Consider the following 21,796-nt stretch of genomic DNA (forward strand, 5'->3'; position numbering starts at 1 on the left):
ATCTTTTGAGTTAGGCCCATGCTTTTCCTTTGAGAACGGGTTGGCTGACTGGAACTCTGCGCTGTTTTTCTTGCGTAAGCCTACAACCAACCGAGTGGACACCGAGTGATACTTGAGAAGCGATTTGAGTGCAATTATATTCTTAGGACAACATGTAAGCTGGAATAAGCAGGTGCTAGAACATCTGTAAGCCCAGAACAAACAAAACTGCCTCTTGTTACATAGAACGGTGGAGAGCAGGCTTGGGGCGTGCCTGCCAGAGGCCCCGTCACTAGAACTCGCCATCTGCCGGGGGCGGGGGAGGGGCGTGGGGGGGCGGGGGTTGTCCCTGGTGCTTGGAAGGCCACTGCAGGGCACTTCCTCTTCCAACCCCACCCCCTCGGCCCTCCCAGGCTGTCCCTCTCAGCTGATGGCCTCACCCCTGTCATTGGAATGGCCTCAGCACGGGACAACACCGGGAGGGATTCAGCGGGGTGCCAGATGTAGATGTAAGAGTCACGGCCATGGCAGGAGGACAAACATAGAAAGAACCCTGTATAGATGGCCACCGTGCAGAGTAGGTGCATCCGATCATGTGGAAGCGGGTGCCGGCGTCCGGAGGAGTGAGACTGCAATGGGTCCCTGGTGAAGGGGTGTGGGTGGGGAGCACCCACTGGAAGGGGACAGCGAGACCACAGGCAGCGCTCAGACCCTCCTGCCTCCCCAAGAACCCAACGTCGGAGCTGGGACTCTGATAATCAAAACCCCCGGCTGAGAAGGCAAACCCTGAAGCACGTTGGGAAAGTCATGGCAACACTATTGGGGTGACAATGATTTCTTTTGTAGAGAAGTGTTTCTGATCCTGGGAAGATTTGGAATTAAATCTAGAATGTTTAAGAGAATTAAGCTATAGCACTAATATTTTTTAGGTAAGAATCCCTGTGCACAGTGGGCTTATAAGTGAACTTACAATATTTATGCGAAGTTGGTGTATCAATTTAAAATGCATAACTGAGTTTAGACTTTTGAATTTAGGTTGTCATCTTAGTAAATGCCTAACAACGCCAGAACCTTTGGGACGGCTCAGGACTCACCACAGTTACAACTTTAATTTATTACGTTTCCAAGGATCACTTAAGTGCTTGGAAAGGTTTGTTTGTTAATTAGATAACTTAAGTACTTAAATAAGGAAATTGAATTAATCGACATATAAATGTAAATTAAAATTCTTAATGGGGGTTATTTAATCCACTTAAAATGAAACTAGATATTAATCAAACTAATTAAAAAGAAGTGCTGAATGCTGGGTTTAGAAATAGAATGAGAACATTGGTAAGCGAACCAGTGTACCCTGAGCAGCCGAATTCATAGAGACAGGAGGAGGATGTGGCTCCCAGGGCCGGGGAGGGGAGACTGGGAGCTGCTGTTTAGGGAACAGAGTTTCAGTTCTGTAAGATGATTCTGGAGATGGATGTTGGTGATGGCAGCACAACAATGTGAATGTGCTTAATGCCACTTAACTGTACACTGACAAATGACCAAGGTAACTTTCATTATGTGTGTTTTGCCACAATTTTTTTAAGAAGGTCACAGATCACATGTGGTGTCCACTTTGAGAGATTTTCCAGGAGTTCGGTGGTAGATTATTGAGACAGAGAAGAAACAACAGCTCTACGGAATAAGGCCCTGGTCCTTTTCAGATGACCTGCGGTCTCTGTCGGGAACGGAGACGAGAGAGCCAGGTCTGTCCCCTCCAAGGCTTGTGCTTGTGGGTGTGAACCGGGAAAATCAAAGTGCCGCTGGAACTTACAAAGAATGTACTCTTTATAGCCAACCTTTGATCATGTCAGTGTGCCCTCTGCAGTGCTTTAAATTGGGATTGGCTCAACTCTAGAGGATTTTATCTTATTTCATAGGCTCTCTTTTTTATTCAAATCAACAAATATTTATTAGCAGCTACTGGATCCAGGGAGCACAGTCTTACAAACTCTGAGACAGGTTTCTAGGTTGTAACTTAGGAGATGGCTAATGTTCCATATTTGACCTGGAAGAAAGGCAATTTCATATGGTACAGCCCAGAATGGCTGCTAGTCTGATGGGAGAGAAGGCACGCATAGACTCCAGAGAAGCCGGTCAGCAACGACCACGGAGGTCCCGGTGCCAGAGCAGAGCTGCAGGTCCCGGGGAGGGGCTGTGTGACAAGGGAGCTGGGCATGGGGCGGGGCGCAGGGCGTGGCGGGCAGAGGAGCAGAACTGCTGAAGGAGTGAGCCGATGCAGGAGGCCTGTGCCCAGTTAGGCCTGTCTGCGGGATGGCGACAGGAGTTCTGATACGGAGACTTGGAGGAACTGGCGCTCGAAGGGAAGTTGGAGCGTGTTGGGAACCCAGCGCTCAGCTTTCGTCATCTCTGGTGGACAGGAGGGAGCTGAGGAGCCTTCCTCGCAATTAAGTGATGAGAGGGAAGCGGAGACCCAGGAAGGAGAGATGGTGGGGGGAGGAATTTTGTGAGGGCAGTGCAGTTAGAAGTTACCCTTTAGTTCTATTGCTGTGCTAGTATATGTTTTGCTCTTTTTGAGTATATGTTAATAAGTGAGATTAGCTTGTTTATCTTTCTTCTCATTCTATCTAAATCTTGTTTGGGCATTAAATGTATACTAATCTCATTTTTAAGAAGTTACTATTTAGGCCCTCACCAGTGGCTCAGTGGTTAGAGCACAGCCTGTGCACCAAAGGGTACCTGGTTCGATTCCCCATCAAGGGCATGTATCTTGGTTGTGAGTTCACTCCCTGCCACCCCCCCCCCCCCCCCCCCCCCGTGTTGGGGCACCTGTGGCAGGCAACCAGTCGATGTATCTCTCGCGCATAGATGTTTCTCTCTCTCTCTCTCTCTCTTCCCCATCCACCCTCCCTCCCTTCCACTCTAAGAAAGCACTGAAAAAAATATCCTCAGGTGAGAATTAACAACAACAACAAAAATTATGATTTAGTAGAGCAGAACGCAGTAAGCAAATAGACTAAGTTCCTGGTGGCTGAGAGTAGGAAACGACGTATTGGGGATGGAGAAGGACCTCACGCAGGATGAAGGTGGTGCAGGGCTGGGGGAGGTGTGGGGGTGCTGACTGAGGGCAGGAACCCGCGGTGGGGTGAGGAGGACGAGGATGGGGTGCGGATGGGAGCAGCACTGGGCTGACTAAACGCCACAAAGATAGAACTGGATCCAGGATTATGAAAGAAAAAAAGCGATGCGTGAACCTCATCCAGCCAAGCAAACATTCCCCAAGGGCAACATCAGGGCGCTTTCAGAATGAGAGGGCTCAGCGCGGGCACTCGCTTCTCTCAGGCGGATTCGCTCAGCGCTGTTCAATACCTACCGCGTGCCGGCTATGTGGCACACACTGTTGGGGTTCTGTTGGGGTTCCAGCAGTAACAAAACCAACCCCCCGACCTTTGTAGAACTTAGAAGCCGAGCTGTGTGTGTGTGTGGGGGGTGGGGGTGGGGGTTGAACAGGTAGTAGGTAAGAAGCATAGTAAGTAAGTGAATGACCCCGGATGTTGGAAGCTGATAGGTGCTGTGGGATCAGCACAGTCAGGGGAGGCTTAACTGAGAAAGTTAAGAGCGTTTGATGATCTTGACCAGGATTCTGTTCTGTGGAAATTGACTTCATTTTTGAATTTGGCAATCATGTTTTTAATAGGCATTTTTAATAAAAATATTACCTAAAGATAAAATTATTTTCTAAAACCACCAGGAAACCAAGCGAAGTCCACAGCAGAGACCTTTCTCTGTACAGAAAGCAATGCTGCGTCTGAATTCCACCCGCGACTCCATGGAGTTCCAGGTTGAAATCATTTGCATGCGGTGTCTCTGTGGTCCTGCAAGACGAGGTGGTCTGCAGACTCGGATTACTAGGCTTATTTAGATAGGCATTTAGCGTATTAATATACTTCCCCTTTGCATTAGATCATTTAAAAGCTGTAAAAAGGGTCTCAGCGTCAGTGTGCACAGCAGCTCACCTTATTTAAATGTATGATAACGTCCTGTCACCTGTGCAGTAAGTGCAGCTCTCACCAGTGTTCTGAGGCCGTTTCATGTCAGAACGCGGTGGAGGTCACAGGCTGGCCAGGGGCAGACCTGCAGGTCGACGGGTTCGATGACCATGAAGGTAGGGCCATGGCCTTTCTAACTTCTATCTGTTCTCGCCCGCACCCATCAGTGGAGCTCGAGGACAAGCTCTGGGCCTCTGGTTCCCAACTCTGTTGCACAACTTGGTCCCCACACCGAAGAGCTGGCCAAATGCCCACGCCTGGGTGGGAGGCCATGCCTTGTAGGAGCTGTCAGTTCCCTTTCATACCAGCTGGGGCTCATCCACCTCCAGCGGTAACTTCCTGTCCAGCAACAGCACCCCGCAAGACGGAACACGCCGAGTCCTCCCAGCCAGCTTGTGTGGCTGGTGGCTGCGATAGATGACATCCAATGGAGGTTAAGGCAAATGACTGTTTTAAAAATAGATCGTTTTAGGCACCCGGTACCGGATATCTCTCTTTGCGGGATCCAAAGAAAGGACATGCTGTGGGAAATGTCAGCCACATGAGAGCCTGCACATGGTGGTGGGGGCAGGGGTTTCCCCAAAGTTAAGAAGCCCAGAGCGGCACCCCCAGTGCAGGCCCCAAGCGCCCACGGGACTCTTCAGGGAGCAGTCGGCAGGCAGATGTCCGCCCCGCGCCTCCGCCACAGGAGGGCGAGCTGCGTGGGGGCATTTGCTCGCGCCTGGAACCACTAGCCTCTGGGTCTGCGGGAGCCGCTTGTTTAGAACAGCAGCGGCTTCCTCAGCAGAGGCGATGCCGCCTGCTGAGCAGAGGTCTTAGGCACTGAGTGTTTGCACCCCCAAATTCCCAGGCGTCAGTCTAATCCCCAATGTGATGGGATGAGTAGGTGGGCTTTGGGAGGTAACTGGGGAAGCCCCACAAACAGAACCAGTGCCCTGAGTTAGGCCCCAGGAGCAGGGAGGCGTTCCGCCCCATCTCCCATCTCGAAGATGCTTCTCCTCCAGGACTCGCCTTAGGGTGTGAGCGCATCTTAGCTCCCCGGGGAGGACGGAAGGGGCGTGCGTGGTGAGGCCCGGGTGGCCGAGCGCCCCGCAGGTGTCCAGGAGTTTCTCGGAGCAACGCCTCTTTAAACGTGCAAGAGCCTACTGGCTGCACCGTGGGGGGTTTGGCGCTGAGACCCCAAGGCAGGAGCAGAGGGTCTGAAGGGCCCTGGTCTGGCGGCAGCCCCGGGGGAGCCGGGAGAAGGAGGCACCGATGAGTTCCCGCCAAGAGGGAAAGAGGTCCAGGAGGCTCCGGGCCACACGGGAGGCCTGGCCGAGGGGACGCGGGTGGGGTAGCACGCGACAAGTTCATCGAGTGCTCCCCCAGCGGGTCCTCACCACCTGGGGGACGCAGATGGGAGCAGCCCACCTACTCGTGAGCGAGCTGCCGGGGAAGCCGGCACCGAAGCCCGAAGCCCACGGCCAGGACAGCCGGCGCCCCCCATGCGGGCTGTGGGCAGGAGCGGCCACGTCGGGACGAGGGACGCTGCTCGCGGGACAGCAGCTGGCACGGGGCAGGGAGTTACTTGGTGTATCGCTGACACTGACCACACAGCAACAACAATAAAGCCAAGCTGCTGGGTTCTAGTGAGCGGACGCCGAAACGCAGCCTGTACTTACTGACAAGTGATAGCGTAAATCAGTTCTTTCAGACTTCCCTGGCCTCTCAGTTCCGAACTTTGGTCTTAAGGAGTTATTGGTAGAAAAGTAAGCTATAAAACAACAAGCATACAGAAACCAGACCAACTTGTACCTTTACCAAGAATGCTTTTTTGGAAATGTGAGTTTCAGTGGATGCAAAGATTCTAACTTAGGATTTTAGTTTGTGATGCACCTCGGAAGAAGAGATGGACAGTTTAGCTCCCTAGAAACGTGAGTGAATGGCCTGGGTGAGCGCCGTGCAGAGGGCTGGGGTGTTCTGCACTGACGGGGGGCCTGTCCGCGGAAAACGAGGGCAGTTAGTGCAAGGAAATGGGCCGTCACACGACTAAGAAATGAACGACCTTGAATTTCCGCCGCTGTCTGCAGAGGCAGGGCGCAGCCACACAAGCCCTGCCAGGGCCGCTCTGGGCGTGCCGGAGGGGACGGCCGTGGTGCCGCCTGGCCACAGGCGGTCCACACTGCAAACCACGCGGGCCCTGGCCCGGCACCTCCTGCCCCCACACCATCGACGCTTCGCCTGGCCTCAGTGCCCGGCCACTGGCCCACCTGCCGCCGGGCCAGCCCGGCGCTGCGTCCTTCATAGAGATAAGTCTGACCCACCCGGCGGCCGGAGGACTCTCACAGCAGCTTGGGACAAGACTGAAAATAACGGTCAATCACAACTGTAAGCCTTTAAGTTCCTGAAGCCAAAACACGCACCTGTCCCGTGTCCTGCTTGTTTCTTCCCGCATTGCTGTGTGTACACTCAGTCTGTCCGTATCCTGGCACTTGCTCTCTAGAGCAGCGATTTGCAACCTTTCCATCTCAGGCCACGTAAACTAGTTACTAAAATTCTGCAGCACACCAAAAAATATATTACATAGTTTGCTAATCTGACCAAAAAATAAGTGTAATTTTGATTGATTTATGAAAAATAATAATAGTAATTACTTACCATTTTTGCCCCAAAGTGACTTTTCAAAAAAATCAGGTGCCTATACTTGTATACAAGTATTTCTGGTACCAAGAATGAACCAAGCAGATGAACCTTATTAATGCGATGTGACCGATAAGATGCAATTCTATGACATGACCTATATGTTTATGGTTCAAGACAGAGCATTCACACTGTTGTTGTCATTTTTAAATCTGACAATCTAGGGGAAAGAGGTCAGTCCTATGACTGAATAGGCAGGCATCGCATGGCTTAAAAATTCTTGCGACACGCCGGTGTCCTCAGCACAGCGGTTGAGAACCCTCACCTGCAGGGATTCTCGCGTGAGGACAAAATGTGATACCCACAGTGAGACCGGGAGGAGTGGGAGGAGTCGTTCCTTCCACGGAGACAGCAGTGAACCAACGTGCTTTGCCTAAGTCATCATCTGCCCCGTTCGGCTGGATGTCTATCTTATATACTGTGTGGCCCCAATCAAGGGCATCAGACACCAAACTTCCAATTTATTATCAAATTTCTAAGTATGTCAACAGCAACAAAAAGGTACACTGACTCCCAGGGAACAGGGATGACAGACCACGTGCAGATGCCACGCGATGCCTTGTTTCTCCTGGCCGCCGAGGCTGGTGGGAAGCGTGCCCCACAATGCACCAGGCACGCTCCTGGCGCAGGGACTCGGTGCCTTCCTCCCCCATCTGTATAATGGGGATGACAGCAGCACCCACCTCCCGAGTGAGCGGAGTAAGGCGAGTGCAGGGGGAAGCTGAGGTGGGGGCCTAGCTGATGACTGTGGTTCCTCTGGGAGTTTCACGAGGTAACTGATTATTCCACCAGAGAGATGAGGTGGTAGAGAAGGAAACCACACTGTGACGTCGTGTGCGACTCCTCTCAGACGGCTCCCTTCAGGGTTCAGCAAGTTCTGCTGAGCCTCCAGTCACAGTCGGTTCCCCAAGACACACACACAGCCTCGTCGTAATACTTTTTTATTACAATATCCAAAAAACTGAGTATGCAAGTTGAGGAGGTCTCAAGACCCCTTCTTTGACTGTAGGAATGTGCCATCTCAAGATAGTATATTTAAACTATAAAGAAGTTCAAATGTAAAGAAAAAAGAAAACAAACATTCTGTGTGTCTTTTCCTACCAATTACATATTCCTTTGTACACCCTGAAAAACCCTGTAAAGCAAATAATATATATATATAAATATATATATGTATATATTGTGTGTGTGTGTGTGTCAAGTGTTGGTAGCTTCCCTTCCCCACAGATCAGCTGTTTTCCTTAATCATCTGTATTAGTGTCAACAAATGGCTACAGACACCTATCACGTGGAGAATTAAATACAGAACTGTGAAGTCAAACACCCGAAGGGCAAGAGGAAAAGCACTATGTGGACGGCACACCTGGGGGTAAATCACCAAACGTCTCTTTCCGAGCGGCGGTCCCTCTTGCAGACGGACCTTCAGGAAAACCCTTCCTTATTGCAAGCACAGCCCCAAAGGCACTGGGCAGCTTCCTCACTGCTGCCTCCCTGGTGGCTCCGGGATTGCTCCCAGCAGACGGTCCACTCCTGGAGAGCCCGGGCGCCAGGGAAGGGCTAAGGGCTGAGCAGGGGCTGCTGGGGAGCGGGGCCTCCGCCTGTGCTGCCGGGATCGGAGCCCAGTGCTCGCGAGGCCCGGGGAGTGCGCTGTGGGTCACTCCGTCACGGGCAGCTTCTGTGCGTTCCCGCTGCACCGTGTCTTCTCACTGCGGGTGCCGACGGCAGGAACAGGCTGAACAGACTAAGGCTGTTTCCACCGGAGCAGAAATAGAGAGAACAAACTCGCCCCTCCTCCGCCTCCCTTCTCTACACCGGCCAGGAGCAGGTGGCCTTGGACATGGAGCGAGGGCCTGGGGTGGCAAACAGGAGGCAGGAGGAGACAATGGCCTGGACAGAGAGACCGGCCAGGCAGAGGAAGCCAACGGGACCGAGTGGGCAGTGCAGAGGGGCCACCTCGCGGCTTGGGGAAGTGAGTGCGGCACCGAGGCTGGGGCGGCAGGGCGGCAGGGTCACTGGAGTGCCCGCACGAGGTAGAGCTTCTCCCCGTGCTCGCTGGTGAAGATGGGGGCCTTTTTGTAGTGCTCCACCAGCTCGTCCATGGTGTGGAACCGCCGCTGCCCGATGCAGTAGACGCTGTCCACCAGCTGCACCTTGAAGTGTTTGTTCTTCCCTGACGCTTTGAGAGACACGGAGAAGTCACTGGGCTGGGGAGGCAAGAGACACACGTTAGCCTGGCCGGCCTGGGCGGGGCGGGCTTCACTCCCAGAGCCTCAGCTGCTGGTCGCGCCCAAGGACTTGGGGATTTCCCCCCGAATCTTTCACTCACCCAAACCCAGGCCGCACACAGCTCAGCAGCCAGCCCTGCCCCAGCAACTGGCCACAGAGCAAAAGGAACGAATGGCACCTGCTGCTCGGCAGGACCCAGCGGCCGTCCAAGGCTCTGGGGTTCTGAATAGGAGAAAAGGGAAATTTTGCTCCCCACAGTTTTGCTGCTGAATGTATTTCAGTTCTTTAGAAACTGGAGCTTTGTTACGGAATGTACGGTCCAGTGTTAGCCTGGATGCTGAGGGGACCTACCTGATGTTTTCATTTCCCAAGCTACTTTTTATAAACTGGGAATTTAAAAAAAGGGGGCTTGTACATAGCTAAAAGGTTTTCTTCTCCTGACTTCTGTCACTATTAGACATTCAACCATCAAAATGTTCTGATCTGCCCCAGCTGCTTGGGGTCTGTGGTTAGAACATCGGCCCTCGCACCAAAGGGTCTTGGGTTCGATTCCCAGTCAAGGGCATGTGCCTGGGTTGCAGGTTCAGTTCCTGGCCCCGGTTGGGACGTGTGCAGGAGGTAACCAATCGATGTTTCTCTCTCTGTCTCTCCCCCTACCTCTCACTACCTCTAAAAATCAATGGGGAAAATATCCTCAGGTGAGGATTAACAAAACAACAACAACAAAAGCTCTACTTCTAAGCTATTTAAAAAGGAAAACTTTAGGAGCAGAGGAAAATTCTGGTTGCATTTTAAACACGGATCATAAAATCCCAGAGGGACTGTACATTGATTCAAGCACAGATTTTATTGAGAGATGTTTAAATTTGTGATATGTCAGTGCCACACTTATAATTGAATATATTTTAGAAAGACATCATTACCTGTATTAAAATTAGTCTTTTATCTCATTTATTGAAAAATATCCAGGAGATATTAAGAAAGTTCTTTAGGGAAAAATTGATTAGTTCAATAAAGAACAATTATTTATTGGATACTAACTACACAGCAGACAGGCCCCACGCACATACACACAGTACACACACATGTACACAGTGCCCTGGTACTGTGTACATGTGTGTGTACTGTGTGTATGTGCGTGTGCTGGCGCTGTGTATGTGTGTGTGCCATGCACAGCACGTGTGCTGACCGTCCAGTGGGGAGACAGATAATAAAAGTAAAAAGGCCGTTATGTGTCTAGTTGCAAACTGTGGTGGGCTCTCTGAAGAGGAAGGAGAGAACCCCGAGGCAGCCAGGCTAACTTAAACACGAGTGTGGGGGCAGGAAAGGCTCCTGAGGAAACGGGGAGCCGCACTGTGTGAGGGTGGGGTGCTGGGGGAGTGTGGGACCGGGCACCGGTGAAGAGAGGGAGGGAAGGGCCAGCCTCTTCGGAGGCATCGTGGCGGAGGCGGAGGGATGCTGGCCTCCCTCAATGGCCTCACAAGAAAACCCAGCTGCCCCCACCCTCCTGCGACCCCCAGTTGCTCCCCCGATCCCCTCTCGGCCGAGTCACCTGGCCCTGCCTACAAAGAGATCCAATCAGTGAGAGCATGTGCCATCCCCAGTCCCGTTTTCCCTCCTGTTCCTGTAGTTCTTTGAGGCCCTACCCCATCCTAGGTCAACCGCTCCTGCAAGGCCCAGCTCAGAGGTCTCCTGAGGACGCCTCCTCACTCCCCGAGACAGGCTCTTCCCAGGCCTGGGTGAGGTGCGCCGTGGCAGGCCCAGCGCGTGCCAGCCGCGGCTCTGGCCCAACCGCCCACCCCTTCATCGTGCCCCTCGCCGAATCTCTAGACCAGGTCTCAGCTCTCCCGGCACCCAGGACTCACTGCTGCTGAGGACACAGCCCGGCCCCTGCTGGGCCTCCACCTCAGGGCAGTGCTCGCCAGCATCCGCCACGGTTTGTTAGGCCGAGTTTACAAACATTTGATTAAAAGTGTGAGAATCTTGCAGAGCAAGAGCTAACCCATATAAACAAATGAATGACAACTCAAGGAAATGGGGTCTCAGAGAGCTCAGCCCTGGAACGCCCGTTAGCACAGGAGAATCAAAGCGACACCTGTATTTACGGCTTGTGGCTCGCTCTGCCCGAGACAAACCCAATGGAACAAGCCTTGGGGGTCGGCGGGGGATGGAGCTCAGGAGACAGGAAGGCTGGTCTCTGCTAGGCTGTACCTTATCTTCAGGGTCATGGCCACAGAAGGTGGGGGGCTCGGGGCGGCAGGGAGTGGGAGGAGAACACAGATCTTGAAAACTATATTGCCAATTCAGACTCTTAGAACCGAGTCATCAGGAACGCTGACGTCACAGACGACCCTGTCGACCGGCCCTATCGACATGGTATTCTAAAGCACAAAGCGTCGTTCTAAGCAATCATGCGATCACACAGTTCGCAAATCCGGATTATTTTCACAGGCCCGAGCCACCAGCCGGAGGGAAGCAGCCTCACTGACCTCGCACTGCCGTCCGAGCCGCTGTGTGGCTCTCGGAGCAGGACAGACGGCCCTCCCTGCGCCCAGGACAGGGCCCGCAGCACCCACATCGCGTTTAGGAGCGGCGGCTCACACCGCGCGGTAGGCAGCGTATACTAGCACAGCTCTGACCGCTCCCAGGGCTCCAGTGTTCCTGAAACGGTGTAGTTTCAAGCTCCTATTATTTTGATAATATGCCCATTCTGAGCCAGAAGCTTCTGCCTTCTTAGAGCAAAATGGAGGGCAATCTCCTTCACAGTTTGGCACAGGCAGGCACTGAGCTAGTTTCATAGACACTTTAATTCAATCACAGCCACGGCGGCAGCGTGCCGAGGAGGACGTGAGCGAGCCAGAGTGAGACTACGGTAGGCCTGACGTTACTTACCACATGACCAACAGTGGCTTTCTGGACAGGGAAGTTTGCTTTTAATCTCAGCTCCTCAGCTTTACACCGTGGGCACTGTGTGCCCAGCAGAGAAGGACAGAACCGCCAGGCTCAGCAAGCAGGCGTGCTGAACACGCAGGAATTCCCAGTTCAGCCCGAGCAGACTCCTGTCTCTGCACTCACACGCCCGGCTCCACGTTCCCACCAAGCAGTTCCACGGGGCCTGGCGACGAACATGCCTGGGGGGCACTGTCAGCAGCACCTGGCCACTGCCCCCCAGACCCAGGGAGTCAGAAACTCTGGGCGCGACCACCTGTGTTTTAACCTCCAGCAACCTCTGGTTTTTCCTTTTTTGTTAATCCTCACCTGAGGGTGTGTTTCCATTGATTTTTAGAGTGTGGAAGGGAGAGGGAGAGACAGAGAGAGAAACATCCATGTGAGAGAGACACAGTGAGTGATAGGGGTGCCTCTTGTACTTGCACCTATCAGGGCGGGGATCGAGCCTGCAACAGAGTACCTGCCCTTGACCGGAACTGAACCAATGGCCCTTCAGTCCGAGAGGCGATGCTCTATCCACTGAGCCAACTGGCTAGGGCTCAATCTGGAGTTACTGAGCCCTCCAGGGGCTGCTGACACAGCTGCAGAACAGAAATGAAATTGGGGCCACCACCGCAGTGTTTCCCAAGGTCGGAGCTGAAGGAAAGGTGTGAATGTCACTCATGGGCTCTGCACCCCTTCCCCCGCCCCCCGAAGGAGGGCGTTCCATGGCCAACCTCCCCACGGCTGCAGATGCCTTTCTGATTCTCAGCCCTGGAGCAGACACTGCGGGGGGTGCCTGCGGGGACAGCAGACACTGAGGGGGGTGCCTGCGGGGACAGCAGACACTGTGGGGGGTGCCTGTGGGGACAGCAGACACTGTGGGGGGTGTCTGCGGGGGACAGCAGACACTGAGGGGGTGCCTGCGGGGACAGCAGACACTGAGGGGGTGCCTACGGGGACAGCAGACACTGTGGGGGGTGCCTGTGGGGACAGCAGACACTGAGGGGGTGCCTACGGGGACAGCAGACACTGAGGGGGGTGCCTGCGGGGACAGCAGACACTGTGGGGGTGCCTGCGGGGACAGCAGACACCGTGGGGTGGGGGGTGCCTGTGGGGACACCTGGACATTGTGGGGGGATGCCTATGGGGACACCTGGGCATTGTGGGGGGGTGCCTGTGGGGACAGCAGACACTGCTGGAGAATGTTCCAGTCTCTTCCCTTCAAACTGAGCCAGTCCAGGACCTGACAAGCCACTCTGCTTCTAGGGACAGGGCGCAAGGCGGGCCATTCTGAGGGGGCAGCTTCACAGCCTTGCCCACGGCTGCTGCGGCCCCGCCGGGCCTGGCTTTTTGGGGGCACCGGATGTTTTGGGCCCTGCGCAGTCACCTCACAAGTGGTGGTGTACTGATATTAAGGACTGTAAACTTAAGCTTCTCAAAACACGTTCTTGCTTGAATATCTATGCTGAGAAAGGGCGCCAGCTCAGCATTCCTTCGCACAGGCTCTGGTTTTGGGGTGACACTGATCTGACGGCACAGGCCCTACAGGGCAGTGACCATGGGCTGTCCACACTGGCACTGGGCAGAGCCTGGCGAGGGCCCTCACCGAGGCCACCTGCACGTGCTCCCGAGGTGGAGCTCCTCCCGGCTGGTGGGACAGACGCAGGAGCGACTGCCTGTCCAAGAGCTGCATCCGCCGGAGCTGGGCCCACAGAGGCACGTGGAAGAAGAACCCACAGAACCTGAACGGCAGCACTGACACGCACTGCCCGGGGCAGGCTACGGCAGCACAGAAATGCTCCCCGTAAATTAAAGGCGCAGCTCTCACTCGCGGGCGGCGGTGCTGCCCGGGGGCTGACGTGGGTGTGGCCGCAGCTTCCCGAGGGCCAGGAGGAAACGTCCTGTGCTTGACCCTGACCTGGGCCCTATTTCTTGACCTTCTTCACCTGGTAAACTAGTACTTCTTAAACTGTCCCCCATCACTGCAGTCACCCGGAAGGCTACCTCGTTGTTGCTTTGTTTGTTTCAATGTGTTGTCCAGCTGTTCTGCTGTTTCGGCAGAAGGGTGAGCCCACATCGCCAGGAGGGGAGCGGTCATGTGACCGTGGACAAGCCGTGCCCGCCCACCCCGGGTCCCTGGCCGCAGGGCCGAGAGGCAGCACGCTGGCACACGGGCTCGGCACAGCTGCCGGGCCCAGCCGGCCTCCTTTGGTCAGCGGCTCTGGGACCTTGTGCGAACTCCCCACAGCGGCCCGCTTCCGTCTTCACACTGCGGGGCAATAACATCTGAAACCAGGACAGACTGGGACAGTTTAATAAGTGTCAGGAGAACATCTTTGGGGAATATTAAGCAAACACTGTCATTTAGTGGCCCTTCTTTAAGTTCCTTTCATGAAACTATCAGACAGCACACAGTATATCATCAATTTTTAAAAAGGTTTCTTTCCATTAAAATCCCTAGAAAACGGGGATTTTCCTAAACTAACTGGACAAGGTCTCCACCCTCCGCAGAAACGCGCCTTTTACCTCATTTGCGATCACGCGTTCTCAGCACCAGTGTAGACCTGTCTCTCCTGTTAGGCTCCAAGCTTCCTGAGGCTCGTTCCCACTCACTTTCATACATTCTTTTTAAAAATCCTTACCCGAGGATTTTTTCCCCATTGATTTTTATTTTTAAGAGAGAGGGGAGAGGAGGGAAGAGGGAGGGGGAAAAGAGGGAGAGAAACTTCGATGTGAGAGGGGCACATCGACAACCAGCCAGGGCTCATTTCTGTGTGCGCCGGGGGAAGCGGGGCCTGGCACACAGTGGGTGCACTACAGACGGCTGCTGAACTAATTGGCAAAGGAATGCCTGGGAGGCTGTACATACCCGTTCCATGTGACCCTCGTATCTTTGAGGCTTCCAGATTTTCAGCAGGAAATAAACATTAGCAATAGGGTTTCTCTTTGAACAACAAATGGGAAAGCAGGGTTTCCTGAACTTCAGTGTTCACTTCGCCTCTCTTGTCAGAGCCCTGCTTTCTATCTGGGGTCTGTACTATTTGTTTTTTGCTAGGTGACAAATCACCCCCAAACTCAGTGGCTTCAACAGCAACATTGATCACTGCCGTTTCTGTGGCTCAGGACTTTGCCTTAAACCTTGAACTAGAACCATCCAGCTCCTGATTTAACTCCACATCCCCACATGGGAGCAGCAGTCAAGACACTGGCTGAGGCTGCAGCCATCTGCGGGCTCCACTGGGGACAGAGGATCGGCGTCAGACGTGGTGCACGCCTGGCCTCTCCGTGGGGCTGCTTGCTTCTTCACAACGTGGCAGCTCCCCCCAACATCAAGTGATCCAAGAGAGTGATGCCGCGTGCCTTTTGTGGCCCAGTCCTGAAAGCCACTATCATGACTCACCACCCTCTCTAATCACGGTGGTGAGCGAGCAAGCCCCGCCCCTGCTGAAGGGAGGCGACCAGGCCCCCTGCTTTGAAGGATGGGCATCAAAGAAGTTGTGGGCATCGTTCTGAGCCATCACAGGTACCACCCTTGGCTAAAACCTTCCTTAGCTGGACTAGAATCTAATAGACTCAGTCCTGCACCTTCTTTTCAGATATGAAACATCTACTTTCTATTCCCCACTTCAATTCTAATCTTTGTGCTTCCTCTCATTGTCCAAGTTTTCCTACCTTTTCCTTCTCCAAACACGGCACTTAATCGGTATAATTTCTCTTTGCTGAACACTGTGCCAACTTTTCAAATATTCTAACATCGGATCACTTCCTGTTACTGTCTTCTCTCTGACTATTCTTCTTAGGAATGATTTCTATCCTCACCGTTTTTGAACCAGACGTTCTGAAGGATTATCAGTTAGTAAAGCCATTCATTCCACCCTTCTTAGGCAGTCATTTTCCAAGTGGAATATGAAGACAGTTAATAGGTAGAAAAACCAAGATTTTATTTATTTTATTATCATTATTTTTGTTTAGGTTTTAGGTCCCGTATCTGAGTGTAATCCCTGAAAGTCCAAGAGCATGATTTAATTCCACATCCCCACATGAGGAGGCATCAATAAATGCACCTACTATGGATTCACAATTTGATCATGTCTTCCACTGTGCATTCCTTCAGGCAATTCTTACAGCTCACCGTTTTGCAGTTTCACCTCACGAGTGAGTACTTGTAGAAAAGCAAACCTGCTGAGAGCCGTAGGTAATCTCCTTCATTTCTCCTCCACCACCCAGAGCTTACGTATTACTGTGACTGTCCTCTAAGCACACGGCTGTGGAGAAGTCACAGGGGAGGGAGGGACCTTGTCCCAGGCAGTCCTGCTTCTTAAACAACCTTACAACTTCTAGTTACCTTTTACTTTAGAATTTGTGGAAAGATGAGAGAAATGCCCTTGGTGTGGCTCACCAGCTGCCCAGGTGAACTCTGGACCCATTTCTGGCCCCGCTGCTCATTGAGTGTAAAACTGTAGCGTTTTACACTCTTCCCAGCCAAGGCGGTGCCATCCTTTCCTTTCAGGTGGTAAACAGCTATTTTTCTGAATCTGTGACCTCTCTAAGGAAGGCACTCTTATCCAGAGACGTAGTTCCTTTACCTAAACAATTTGCGAACCAACGGGTTAGAGGCCACTGTACTCCACTGATCAACCTTCCCTCTGCTCTCAGCTCAGAAAAGCTGGTTTGGAATTTTATCCCTCTGTTAGGTCACCCTCCCTAGTTGTCCAATTCTGCCTTCTTTTCATCAGAACAGACTCACAGTTTATACTTATGCCACCAGCTGTCAACTGATACTCTTCTCTTTGTTTTCGCCTCAGATGATCTTTTCACCAGCAGTTTCTGTTCTCCTGTAACTGCGTCTCTGAGATACCTACTCCATAGGCTAACACCAACCCACACACAACATGATCAAGCGTTATCAGTCTCATTAGTGTCTGAAGTGAACTTCTTTGCACAAGGGAAGAAAAATCAACCACCGGCCGCAGAACAGCCCTCAAAGTCCCACGGACCTTATCTTGAAACAATCGTGTCTGCTGCCCATGTTCAAGTCAGCATGTGCGAGTGCTTCCAAAATATATTTCTTAGAGTTACATTTAAATACCTCAGAGGGTAGCGTTTTAGAATACTGTCCTCCTCATTCTTTGTCTCTTCACCACATCATGCCTGCTTGACTGATCAACAATGAGTGATACTCAATTCCGGATGTTACATATGCGCAGCGCGGTCCCCAGAGGCTTGACCTGCCACGCTCAGTGGCGCCCAGACGTGAGCGCCGGAATCTCCTGAGGGCTCGTGCAGGTGGAGGTTGCGGGCGCTACCCCAGGGACTCAGGTGCAGTGGATCTGGGCGGGGCCTGATAATCTATTTCCAGCAAGTTCTCTGGCGACGTGGCTGCTGCTGGCCCAAGAACCACACTTGGAGAATTAAGGCCATGGAGGCTGAATACATTTTACATGGCGTTCCCCCCCTCGCTGCGGAACTACCTTTGCTTGGTTCTGCTTGTCTCCAAGGGCTGGGACACAGGGGAACTCCCAAAGGTGGAACACTGGGGTGGGAAGAAGGCAGTGAGCAGGCCAGTGTGCGCACACTTCCACGCTGTTACGGCCCCCGCTTTCTGTGCTACAAGCCCCGTGGGGGGATGCGAAGGCATCGCTCTCTGCTGCTCCTGCACGCTCTGGAGGCCAAGGTAAGGGTCACAGAAACACCCCAAACAAGCAAAAGGGGAAGCTGAGATGAAAAAATTGCGTGCTGATGCAAATCAAAACCACAGCAACCGCTCCTCACCACAGAGAACTCCTTTCTCCCAGGCACACCCCCTCGCCTCCTGCCCCCTTATCCCTAGACACCACCACCTGTTCCCCATCTTCATAACGTTCTCATTTCTACCATGTTAATAAACTGAAGCGCACAGTAAAAATGCCCACGTTATATCCTGGCTATTATTATTATTGAAAACAAAACAAAACGGGAAAGCAAAAACTGTTGGTGTGAATGTGAAGAGACTGAGCCCTTGTGCACTGCCAGTGGGAATGCAAATGTCACAGCCACTGTGGGAACAGATGAATTCAAAAACGAAACCATGAATGACCATCTGACCCAGCACCCCCACCTGGATCTGCACCCAAAAGCCCGGCAGGCAGGGGCCTGAGCTGGCACTTGTATACCCGTGTTCAGAGCAGCGCTACACAGCATAGCCAAAGGGTGGCAGCTACCCATGCCCACGGCAGGTGAATGGACACACAAAGTGTGGTCTGTACACATCATGAAGGAAGCACGGACACACGCCACAACAGGAATGACCCTGAGGACATTACAGGAAATCAGGCCACACGCAAAAGGACAAACACTGTCTGATCCCACCATGAGGTACTAGTCAAACTCCTAGAGACAGAAAGTAAAAAGCTGCCAGGGGCTAGGGGAGGGAGAAATGGGGAGTCAGTATTTAATGGGTGTCGAGCTTCAATTAGGGAAGATGAAAAACTTCTAGAGATGAATGGTAGCGATGGTTGTAGAACAACGTGAATGCACTCAATGCCACTAAACTTACACTTAAAAATGGTAAATTTTGTTATATATACTTTGCCAAAATTAAAAAAAACAAACATGTAAAAAAATGTTTACATGTTAGTCTAAAAAGATGTGAAATTCTGGCGGCAACGTCGGAACCATGATAGAGGAACCCAAAGTTTCAGGCTGGACGAAAACACCTGCTCTTCCTGCCACGGATGCTTAGCTTCCCGCAAAGCTCCAGCCCCTTCCCAGCGCCTCCTAGAGACACAGCGATGGCACCGACCAACGCCTCCTTTTCCTGGCTCACCGGCCACCTGATGCCGGGCTAATGGTTTTCCCGGGGGCATGAGGCAGTCGGAGACAGGCTCAGACCCAGTTCCAGAACCAAAGAAGTTTGCTCCCCTCTGGGCGGGGTTCAGGCGACAATGATCCCTGAAGTCTGCATTCTTCTATGAACCACTGTTTTTTTCACGACTTTCCAAAAAGGCTACAGTGATACTGCCTGGCTCCGGCTGACTACCCACGGGTTCTCTTAGGATCCTGGAATACTGGTTAGTAAGATACCTTAGAAGCCACCCCTGGGGCCATCTCGAGACCAAAGTGTGACCATTTCCTGCAGAATTCCTTCTACAAGTTACAAAGAAACTGTTTTCAAAGGACACCGGGTAGAGACCCTGCCAGGGTACGGGGCCTCCATTCAGGAGATGCGTGCTCGCCTTCCAGGCGCCGGCCAACATGCAGGAATGCCTACCGCGTGTCAGCGGAGCTGAACCCAGACACTGCTCCATCGGTTCCGCGCCCTCAGCTCCCCCTCCTCAAACCTGAGGCTGGAGCTGCAGCCTCCCTCACCAGCGAGAAACCCCACCCACAGCACCGCCCCGGCGCCCGCTGGGCCGCAGCCTCTCCTGCCCTTTCCTCCACTGGTGCGCGCACACACAACACAACAGAAAGCCTAGTTCAGAGAAACCCTAGCAATTCCTGCAGTTTCCTCTCGCGGCCAGCTTGGCGTGATCACAGTTACCGGGAGCTCGGTCTAACCGCCGCCTCCTCTAAAGCCAAAGGGAGGGCGGCCTCAGCCGAGAAGCACACTCAGGCACATCTGCAGCCACCGCGCGAGAGAAACCAGGCAGGGGAACACCAAACACACGCAGCAACGCAAAGCCGGTCTGCACCGGCGCTGCACGTGCCAGCCGTGGAGCCCTTCTTACAAGGCAAGTGCTAAGAACTTACTGGACCCAGTTTTTAAAAATGTCCATTACAGCCTTACATATGTGGGGGCAAACGTTTCTCACAGGTGAGAGCAATAGAAACACTTAGATAAAGGGCCTCAGTGATCTAAGGAGTTCTTATGGAAATATTTTTAAGATGAATTCCTTACTTAGACATACACATGTATGTTTTAGTTGGGAAGGCTTGCTCATCAGTTGCCTGTGTTCCCTTCTGCCCACTTCTGTCCCCGTTGTGTTTGCAGGCCTGGAGGGCGGGTGTCTGGCCCCCCGCGTGGCAGCAATAAGCTAGAGGCACCCTGTCTGAGCCAAGCGAGCTGGTGCGTCAGCACAGCCAGCAGGAGGCAGGAGAGGCGCCCGAGTCCCGCCCTGCGCCACGGCTCGGGGGCTCACGCCGAGGACCCTGGCCCGGGGGCTCACGCCGAGGACCCCGGCTCGGGGGCTCACGCCGAGGACCATGGCCCGGGGGCTCACGCCGAGGACCACGGCTCGGGGCCTCACGCCCAGGACCACGGCTCGGGGGCTCACGCCGAGGACCCTGGCTCGGGGGCTCACGCCGAGGACCATGGCTCGGGGCTCACGCCGAGGACCATGGCTCGGGGGCTCACGCCGAGGACCCTGGCTCGGGGGCTCACGCCGAGGACCCCGGCTCGGGGGCTCACGCCGAGGACCCTGGCTCGGGGGCTCACGCCGAGGACCATGGCTCGGGGGCTCACGCCGAGGACCATGGCTCGGGGGCTCACGCCGAGGACCCCGGCTCGGGGGCTCACGCCGAGGACCATGGCTCGGGGGCTCACGCCGAGGACCCCGGCTCGGGGGCTCACGCCGAGGACCCCGGCTCGGGGGCTCACGCCGAGGACCCCGGCTCGGGGGCTCACGCCGAGGACCCTGGCTCGGGGGCTCACGCCGAGGCTGTGCGCATTCTGGGTAATTCATTCCCTAGTTTTGTGAGAACGCTTCTTAAAGTTCCATCAAGGTGCCAGGGACTCGATGGGGCAACAATGCAATGCGCATTCTCCCTGCCGACTTGGTCTCCCAAGGGGTCACAGCCACGTTCAGGGGCGACTACAGGCGAGCAGACGGCTGTGCGGCCTGCGGTCAGGAAGGCTTCCCAGAAGCCACGGTGCCTAGAACGAGCCCTGAGGACGTGTGCACTTTAGACTGGGGGAGGCCGGGCCGGGGAGGGGAGCTGTGTTCTAGACTTTTCCAAGGGTCTGGAGGAAGAGGGAGCAGAGGGCAGGAACACAGGCATGAGGAGGGAGAGGGCGAGGAACGCTGAAACCTGGAGAGGCCGCCAGCTACTGTGGGCGACGCAGTGGGGACCAGCCGGCCCACCCTCGCCCGGACCGAGCCGCGCAGCCGCCCCGCACCCGCCCTGCTGGCGCGTCACGATCAGGCGAGTTTTAGGGAAGCCTGCTCTCTAGTCCGCTCTCCACATTTACTCCCTCCCCTCAAACCGATTTAGCATTGCAGGGACCCCGCTTTTCGGAAGTTCATGCTACCCCACTTCACTTGACGGAAGACCTATGTTAGTACCTGTTTTTGCTAACCAAAAAGTGCAGAAGAGAATTTTCCCTTTTACGAAGAAAAGCTAAAATAGTGTTCAGACTCTGTTCTGCCAGCGCCTCTGAGAGGCAGCGCGAACCCTGAGCAGCGCGAGGGGCCCCAGCCCCTTCCCAGCCCCCAGCTCCTCAGCTCCAGCCCAGAGGTCTGACCGTGTCTGCCAGCGCCTGGGCCTCATCTCCACGGGTTTTGTGCGTCTTGGCAAGGGGGGTCCTGGGTGTCAGAAAAGCCTCGGAGAGCTCGTAAGGGTGTTCAGCTAAGCTGAACGAAGTAAAGACACGTGTGTCCACTGAACCTGCCCGTGTCCACCACGCAGTTTCCGCAGAGAAAACGTGTGAGAGCTGCCAGGGAACCAGCGCATCTGCTAGTGCCAAGCGGCTCCTCCACCGGCACCAGCCGTGGGCGAAAGGGCAAGCCCACAGCTCGTGTGGACGGACGGGTGGACGCGGCGTGTGCTCTGTCCAGTGAGCTCACACTCAAGGAGCAGCCGTCTCTTTTACGAATGAAAGGCCCGCACGCAGGCCGCTTCTGCTTCAGGCAGGCCGTGCGCTGATCACGGCGCCCCAGCCCTCCTGTCAGTGTGATTGTAGCTCCTGTGGATTATCTGGTATGACTCGGTAGGTTAGTTTTTGGGTCTAGGAATGCTCA

The 21,796-nt window shown here is 53.9% G+C and overlaps 1 protein-coding gene across 2 annotated transcripts in view; it reads right to left on the reverse strand.

The window, feature by feature from the left end:
* Positions 1-7,629: 7,629 nt before the first annotated feature.
* NCK2 (NCK adaptor protein 2) overlaps positions 7,630-21,796 on the reverse strand; it is a 158,176-nt gene continuing 144,009 nt past the window's right edge. For both annotated transcript variants that reach the window (XM_054727975.1, XM_054727976.1), the window contains exon 5: positions 7,630-8,908. In XM_054727975.1, the coding sequence (XP_054583950.1) occupies positions 8,714-8,908 (195 nt within the window). In that variant the 3' untranslated portion in view covers positions 7,630-8,713. The remainder of the gene's footprint in view (positions 8,909-21,796) is intronic.

Source organism: Eptesicus fuscus, chromosome 16 (genome assembly GCF_027574615.1).
Source record: "Eptesicus fuscus isolate TK198812 chromosome 16, DD_ASM_mEF_20220401, whole genome shotgun sequence".
NCBI lineage: Eukaryota > Metazoa > Chordata > Mammalia > Chiroptera > Vespertilionidae > Eptesicus > Eptesicus fuscus.